We start from the raw sequence: 7,446 nt of genomic DNA on the forward strand, positions 1-7,446 counted from the left end.
AGCTTAGCTAGATAAAGGCCGAAGCACCACAGTCACGCAATATAGCACAACGTACCAAATTGTAACTAGTTAGATAGAACGGCCTTTGGCCAAAGTCCTACATAGCCAACGGCTGATACAGGACTATAATGGAATAATAATAATAATGACGATTACTCACACACTTTTCAATCATCACATTCATCACGCAAACCACCAAACACAAAGCAAATTCTCAAAACTTCATTCAATTCATAAACTCCATCCCATCACTCCACTATAACTCCCGGACCCTCCCCTTGGCTTACAGGGTCTCCTATACCTGCTTCATAGCTAGGTACTCTTCCAGCGTGTACTCTGCTCCCTCATCGTGGCTCCAGCTGGGAAGTAGGTTGCGCACTTTAAGCGTCATGACCGCCCCCTCCACATCCGCCTCTGTGTAGGTGGTTTTCCCGGTCATTTCGAGCATGATGATCGCGGCGTCGAGTTCCCTTAGGGTAAAAGTCTTGGTTTGAGGAGCCATTGTTGTTTTGGTATTTGTGCGATGTTATAGTTTTTTTGTTGTATCTTGATGTGTTGTGTTGTGTATGGCAAGGTAATCGTTGTATGAAGTCTAAATGGCTTGTTTGGTGGAAGGTATATAGGAATCGGGTGGTCGTATTTTATATTGTGAAGGTGCAGATGAATAAGAGCGCTGTGAAAGGGATTTCAAAAATAAATAGTGGACGGCATTGTTAAGGAATGACCTAAGTCGGATAATGTTCATCATTCTGCGTTGGAGTGAAAGGCTTCGGGTTTTGGTCAAAGACGAAGTCAAGGCATTGTATTATAAAGTCACTTGATCTTGGTATTTTTCCTTTTTATGTGTGCATATGAAATACTTGTGTAGTGCTCAGCATGGATCAGTCAAGTAAAGATACAAAATGTGGTGTTGTATAACCATGAACCGCAGGGTGCAGGCTCGCCATGAAAGGATAATCTCCAACAAAGAACATGTCTAGCTGAACTAACAACTAATTCTTACGTCATGTGTTGACTGTTGAACTGCTGTTTTCCGCTCTAGAAGTTGTCTCAATATTCGATTTCAAGGTGCGATGTTGTAGTCAGCGCATCTTGATCCAATCACACGTCCGGAAATGGTACAAATTGGCTTTTGCAATGGGTGATCATATCCTCTGCTGAAGCATATTATTTGGCTCATTTTTTTCTACTTGATTTCTGTGACTATCCTGCGTCTTATTCAGGAAACTCCTGCATTCTCAGTATCATGCACAAATCTCGGCTCTTCAGATTTCATCGCTGTTGTCCCGCTTCTCCTCATCCCTCTCTTCAACCCACTCATCCTGCCAATTTTCATCTACCCACCCCTTCAACTTGCCCTTTCTAGCCCTCTCCTTCTTAACCGCATTCTCCGGGTACTGGTCAGGCCACCCATCCTCCCTCCACTCCTGTAGCCTGGTAGCCGCACGATGACCAAACTTGTCCATGCGAAACTCAATACGCGGCATGGCGTACAGCGGCTCAATCGGCGCCAGCAGCGTCCTTTTAAAAACTTCATTTCTAGGCCCAGCTTTAGAGATGCCTAGCACCGTCTTTATTTTCAGCTTTGCCTCTGCGTAGATTTGTCGGTGATTCTCGGGAGTAATTTTGCTTAGAGCTTCTGCGTAGATGTCGAGAACAGCGCCGCGGTCGCGAGGACAGCATATCTTGCTGTTGAGATCGTTGGGTACTGACTTTGTGAAGCGGAAACGCTCTCTACGTAGTTTGCTGATTGTCTGTTCCAGAGAAACGTTTCGTTCTCGATGTATGTCTGGCGAAGTGGGGAGGCTGCCTACATCGTTTCCGAATTGGAAGTCGGACCATGTCAGCCCAGTTTGCCTTGGGGGCGGAAGTGATGGTGGAGTCGATTGAGCAAGCTTGAGTTGCGTCATGATTTCTGATTGGGTCGTTGTGTTGAGGGAGGATGTAGCTAAGCTGGGTGAATGGTCTTGAAAGATATTGATATAGCGCGGTGGAGCAACTACTGGTCACTTTGTGTAACGTCACTTACACCCAAACAGGCGCGTGATGCGTCGATGCTTGCCCAGGCATAACTTTTAGTCAGCGGAGAGTTGGTGCTGATAAAGAAGCGGGAAGGAGCGCTAGTGCTGCCTAGATATGTATACACTTCTACCCTTCTCACAGTGACCAAGCAACATCACTGTACACTCTACAACTAAGTCAAAGTTCTTTCAGACAACCTCATTGTCAATGCATACGTTTTTGGTCAGGTGAGGATCAAATCAATATACTCGTCGCAGTGAAGTGTCTGACAGAAGTGAGAGGAAGCTTCCAATGTTATGCCGGGCCAAGTGAATATTGATGTAATCACAAAGAATATGCGCTTTGGTTCAGGGCTCTATTGCTACCTTTGTCTTTCTAGTGTGTTCCCGAATAACGTTGAGAAACGTAACTTTCGGTGAATGCAGAAAATACCTCCATGACCACCAAGCAACCTCATTCCCGCGCGACATCAACAATATCATGCCTGCGCTTCGTCTCCAGCAGACGTCGACTCTCCGGACCCAGTGGGTCCTGCTTCCAAATTTTCGGCCGACGAAGTTGCTTTAGCCATGTTTGGGTCAAGCCCATGAGACCCCAACAGTCCGCGTTCCTTGAACGCTTCGGCAAGCGCAGCCTCGAGGCGATGATAAAGTGAAGGTTTACCCGCTGCAATATCGGCTGCCCACTTCTTCATCATCTGTCCTGGCACCCTATCCGGATGACCCTGTGTATCGAGTTAGCATCGCATGGTCTTGTCTTGCTGGACGTATCTCTCACCTTTACGACAATAGGCTCGCCACGTGCCACGGCTGCAACACGCTCTTGCATGACCTCATGGAATTGACCGAAGAAGTATGAGGCCTCAGAGTTAATATCCACCCCCTCGTCTGCAATGATACGTATGTCTTCTTGGACTTTCAGCCAATCTTGGCGGAGGCCACAGAACAGCAAGATCCAGTCGTAGCGGTCTTCGTCTGTGGTTTCTCCTATATAATATCTGTTAGTACGACGGTGGTACACGACGTATGCGAACACGGCAAATTTTGGATACCGTATTCGGCACTGTAAAAGGCATCAATATCCCGCTGGGGCAAGAGGCTTGAAAAGTCGTATGCAGGCTGGGAGTTCGGTGTTTGCATAGGAGGTTGCTCAGAGGCAGCAGTGCCATTAGCCTCGTTAGTGTTTGTCGCCATGTCGGAGGCGACACGGCGAGAGGTTCGTTGAAACGATGTGTGTCTGAAAGAGCTTTGTGTTTTTTGCACGCTCCTCTACACAGTACTACCAATTTGGGCGCACGGACGCCGACGACTCTGATAGTGAAAGAGACCATGTTGTTTGTAGAGGTGACGCACGGACCACCTCACATTGACGGTGAAGGAGACTATTTGGCAGTAGAACGCTGACATGGGATAGCACAGCCCTGGTGTTCGATCACTGGTGGACGGATTTGATTGATTGATTGGCAGAACAGGTGGACAGCAAATACGAGGGAACACGTGCGTGATTGGCGACTTAAAAAAAGCTACGACCAAGGGGCAGCCAAACGATACCGTATTCGCCATCGCATGTACATTTTGGTATGTAGTAAGTACCAAGTACATACGCTGTAGACACTGTCCACTGTTTTGTCCCTGATCTGGTCCACAGCAAAGTCGCGACAAAAAAAGCAGATGATGGCCACGGCATGCATGATTGCACATGCAAGATGGCGACTGAGACGAATAGAAGCATGGCCATCCCCGGCCCCGACGCGTGTCGTCGTTTTGGCAAAGGCCATGCAAGCCGCCCCCGCCCGCCACAGCACATGCCCAGGGGCTCTTCCGGACGGTCCTGGTGGGGCTTAGCTCGCCGCATCCCTGACTACGACGGTTGGCGACACGCGCCTTTTTCAAATGCAACCACGGCCATTGCCATGGTTTGAAACTGTCAAACTGGCTGTCTGTTAAAATCTCTTGGTCTCCGCTCCCTCGATTTGCATCTTCGCACACGCTCATGCCCCGCCGCACTCGCTAGCCATCATGTCGGCCTTCCGCAAACACATGCCGCGCACCACTCGCTTACTCGTCACTGTCTTCTTCCTCTACATCTTCGTCTGGGTCAAGGGATGGCCGCGCATCTACGACGAGGAAGAGCTGCCTGCCGTCCAGCGTCCCCAGCAGCAGGGCGCTCCTGTCGGCCCTTACCAGGTTGAGCGCGACCAACTCGTCGTCTCCGTCACTACCACCGCCATCAACGTCAACTCCAAGGTTGCACCCCTCATCCTCAATACCGCCAACGAGGACCATGGCATGCTGCTGCTCTTCTCGGACCTCCAGGCCCAGATTGGCGCCTGGCCCATTTTCGACGTCGTCTGGCGTCTCACCGCCGATGTCGTCTTGCACATTGACGAGTTGAAGAGATACCGCACCCAGCTTGATTTTGCGCGGAGGAGCATCCCCTTGCAAAACCTCGTAAAGGCGGACCCTGAGGAAGAGAAAAAGGACATGTTGGTCCTGGACAAGTACAAGATCTTGCAGACAATGAATGCCGCCTGGGAATACCGACCCGGCCGTAGCTGGTACATTTTCGTCAACGACGAAACTTACGTCAACAGGCCAAACTTGATTGACTGGCTCGGCCAGCACAATCCCGACGCAAAGCACTACTTTGCAAACCCACCCATACCCGCCGAGACCCTCGTCCCCGACCCATTTGCTCCCTCGGGCACCTCCTTCATCGTGTCGCGCAAGGCCATGATGGAGCTGTTTGTAGATCGCAAAGACTATATCAAGAAATGGGCAAAGCACATCCCAGAGTATACATCGGCATACCATCTGGTCACGAGTGTGTTGCAGGAGGAGCTCAACATGTCCGCTGTTCCTGTATGGCCCGGCATTACCGGCTACGACCCCAGCACTGCGCCTTTCCATCCTTCGTTGTGGTGCGAGCAAGTCATGGTTATGCATCATGTCACACCAAGAATGGGTGGAGATTTGGCTAAATTGGAGAGAGAGCAGCCCGCCCACCAACCTATGCGCTTTGCAGACCTATGGAACCACTTCTTCACCCCGGAAGACCTGAACTCTACACGAAGTAACTGGGACAATCTATCCTCGGAAGCGTCAAACGGACGCTGGAACATCCTATTCGAGAACGACGAAGGCGCCAAGGACCGCGCCAAGTCAGGTGAAGAGTCGCCAGAAGCATGCCGACAATCGTGCGAGGCCAGCACCTATTGTGTACAGTGGTCGTATTCATCAATTCCCCAAACCAATTGGAATGACAATCCCGAAACAAAATGTCATCTCAGCAGCAGTATACGCTTTGGGGCCTATGTTAAGCCCAAAGAGGTGTCAGGAACTGACGGAAAGCAGACATTGACTTGGAAGAGTGGATGGAAAAAGGCAAGGTTTCATAATTGGGCAAGACGACAGCGATGCAATCAACATCTCCAGTAGGCCCTTTGTAGTACTTTGTTTTGCAGCGTTTTAGCGTTTCGTATACTTCTGCATAATTTTCTTCCTTTTCTTTTCTTTCGTCATGTTTTACTACACACAGCCCCTGCTCCTGAAATGGCACATAGGGAGGTTATAGAAAGAGTAGATACTTGGGTAAACTCGCATTAACTAGCCAACGTTTAGGAATTCGGGTACGTGGAGGTCAAAAATAGATTCAGCCCTCCCTCTCCCAAATGCTTGGTACTTCCAACGCGTGAGCACGTGTTTTCGCTTAGACCCCAGCCATCCCTAGCCGTCCTCCCAGCACGTACCAGCCTTGCAACCTGTCCTTCGCCCGTTTCTTGCTCAGGGCTCGATTGTTTGCCGTCTTATCGGCCCGCTGCCTCTGCCTTGGGACCTTGTATCCCGTGAGTTGCATGCGCTGTGGAGAGGGGCTGGAACGTGTACGTGGCTTAGACCATACCTACGCGCATACCCGCTTCGCGGTCCGTCAACACCAACAACTTTGCGCTCATTGCTTCTATTACCAACATCACCGCAATCACCATAAAAGCCGCTGAAAACAAATGAAAATGCCTATTTGATAAGGCTCAGCCATCTTTCCAGGGCCTATAATGTCACTCAACGACCTTCGGAACGGCATAGCCTCTTATGGCGCCGGACAACAGCTGGATGCTCTGCCATCGGCAGATAGTATGACCTGGGCCCCGCAACCAGGCGCAAATCCCGCGTTTTCTCTTTTAATTGGCAGTCTTGATGGGCAACAAATACTTGCCTACTTGACTAGATATGGAGAGAAGCCGCGAGAAGTGCGCTATTGCACCAGGCCTCCCCCTGACAGGCCCTCAAACAAACCTTCATCGTCAATGTCAACAGTAACCCAAGACGACGTCATGAAGGCGTCTCTACTTCCGCCATTCAAGTACCTTGCAGAGAATTCTAAGCCCATGAAGCGCAAGTTTAGCATGCTTATCCGGTGGTACTTTTTAATAAAGGGATACATTGATGGCCTCGAGGGCGACCAAGGAGATTTTTGCAAAAGATTCAGCTCTGCAGTCAAGAGGATTGAGGAAGAGAAGCATGATGAGGAAGATGGTACTCAGAATCGCGCCAGGCGAAACCGCGAAGCCATAGAAGAAAGCCCGGAGCCCGAAGACGCAGATAGTACCTACACCTTGCGCTCCAACAGCCGTACTGGTAAGACGCACGTGATAAATGGCGACAAATCTGAGCCACAGAGTCCATCAGTAAGATCGTCACGGGAGTTAAGGAACAGCAAAGGCAATCACGACCTTGAGCGTTTATTGGAGTACCTGAAAGACCACAACGCATTGTATCTTCTGGACAACCTACCTGAAGTATCGGAGATCCAATTTGTTGGCCAAACATCTATACCCGAAGCTCAGCCGATGAAGCTCTTTGTTGGACGCGAAGCGAAATCCGGTGATGATATATACGCCTACATGGTCAGTTTAGCGCGTGGCTTCCACGAAGTTCGATTCTACGTCCAAACCGCGCACGACGAGGAGCCTATGAAAACCGAAACAGTCTCCAAACAGCGCCTCATTCATCCATTCAGCAAGTGCTACCCAAAACAGCCCTGCATCCTAGAACAGTCCGATAGAGCCAGACTGACCCTAATGGTAAAATTCTATTTCATCTCCGCAGGCATCGCAACCGACTGCGTCCTCAAGGAAACGAAAAAATACCCTGAACGCCTACGCGTCGCACTCGACTACATCGCAGACCGCATGGGTCCCGCCGCCGCCAAACCCCCTTCTCACACCAAAAAGGACGACGACGATGACACCGCCGCCACCACCGCAGTCCTCAACAACCCCCCAAAACACCGCCTCTCAAGCGAAAGCTCCTACATCGACGAAAGTGATATCCAATCCACCCTCGCCCTCGAACCCCCTCGCCCCCATCCCAACCGCCCCCCCAAACCCCCCGTCTTCGCCCGCAAATCCACCTACATTCTCCCCCC

At 50.3% G+C, this 7,446-nt stretch overlaps 6 protein-coding genes across 6 annotated transcripts; 2 read left to right on the forward strand and 4 right to left on the reverse strand.

Annotated features, from left to right (window-relative positions):
- Positions 1-295: 295 nt before the first annotated feature.
- COCMIDRAFT_111033 (uncharacterized protein) lies at positions 296-502 on the reverse strand (the record flags this gene model as incomplete). Its single annotated transcript, XM_007695666.1, has 1 exon — positions 296-502. One exon carries the CDS (start codon positions 500-502, stop codon positions 296-298), a length of 207 nt encoding a protein of 68 aa, XP_007693856.1.
- Positions 503-1,265: 763 nt separating this feature from the next.
- COCMIDRAFT_111030 (uncharacterized protein) lies at positions 1,266-1,910 on the reverse strand (the record flags this gene model as incomplete). Its single annotated transcript, XM_007695667.1, has 1 exon — positions 1,266-1,910. The coding sequence occupies one exon, from the start codon at positions 1,908-1,910 to the stop codon at positions 1,266-1,268; it is 645 nt and encodes a 214-aa protein (XP_007693857.1).
- Positions 1,911-2,500: 590 nt separating this feature from the next.
- On the reverse strand, positions 2,501-3,215 carry COCMIDRAFT_10301 (uncharacterized protein; the record flags this gene model as incomplete). The annotated part of the gene is made up of 3 exons (XM_007695668.1): positions 2,501-2,746; positions 2,800-3,008; positions 3,074-3,215. The coding sequence occupies 3 exons, from the start codon at positions 3,213-3,215 to the stop codon at positions 2,501-2,503; spliced, it is 597 nt and encodes a 198-aa protein (XP_007693858.1).
- A 319-nt stretch (positions 3,216-3,534) lies between these two features.
- On the reverse strand, positions 3,535-3,876 carry COCMIDRAFT_111027 (uncharacterized protein; the record flags this gene model as incomplete). Its single annotated transcript, XM_007695669.1, has 1 exon — positions 3,535-3,876. One exon carries the CDS (start codon positions 3,874-3,876, stop codon positions 3,535-3,537), a length of 342 nt encoding a protein of 113 aa, XP_007693859.1.
- A 164-nt stretch (positions 3,877-4,040) lies between these two features.
- COCMIDRAFT_10302 (glycosyltransferase family 31 protein) lies at positions 4,041-5,459 on the forward strand (the record flags this gene model as incomplete). Its single annotated transcript, XM_007695670.1, has 1 exon — positions 4,041-5,459. The coding sequence occupies one exon, from the start codon at positions 4,041-4,043 to the stop codon at positions 5,457-5,459; it is 1,419 nt and encodes a 472-aa protein (XP_007693860.1).
- Positions 5,460-6,073: 614 nt separating this feature from the next.
- COCMIDRAFT_31250 (uncharacterized protein) lies at positions 6,074-7,343 on the forward strand (the record flags this gene model as incomplete). The annotated part of the gene is made up of 1 exon (XM_007695671.1): positions 6,074-7,343. A coding segment is annotated over one exon (1,270 nt), but the record flags the coding sequence as incomplete, so codon positions are not given.
- Between the last annotated feature and the right edge of the window lie 103 nt (positions 7,344-7,446).

This window comes from Bipolaris oryzae (genome assembly GCF_000523455.1).
Source record: "Bipolaris oryzae ATCC 44560 unplaced genomic scaffold scaffold_383, whole genome shotgun sequence".
NCBI classification, from domain to species: Eukaryota; Fungi; Ascomycota; class Dothideomycetes; order Pleosporales; family Pleosporaceae; genus Bipolaris; species Bipolaris oryzae.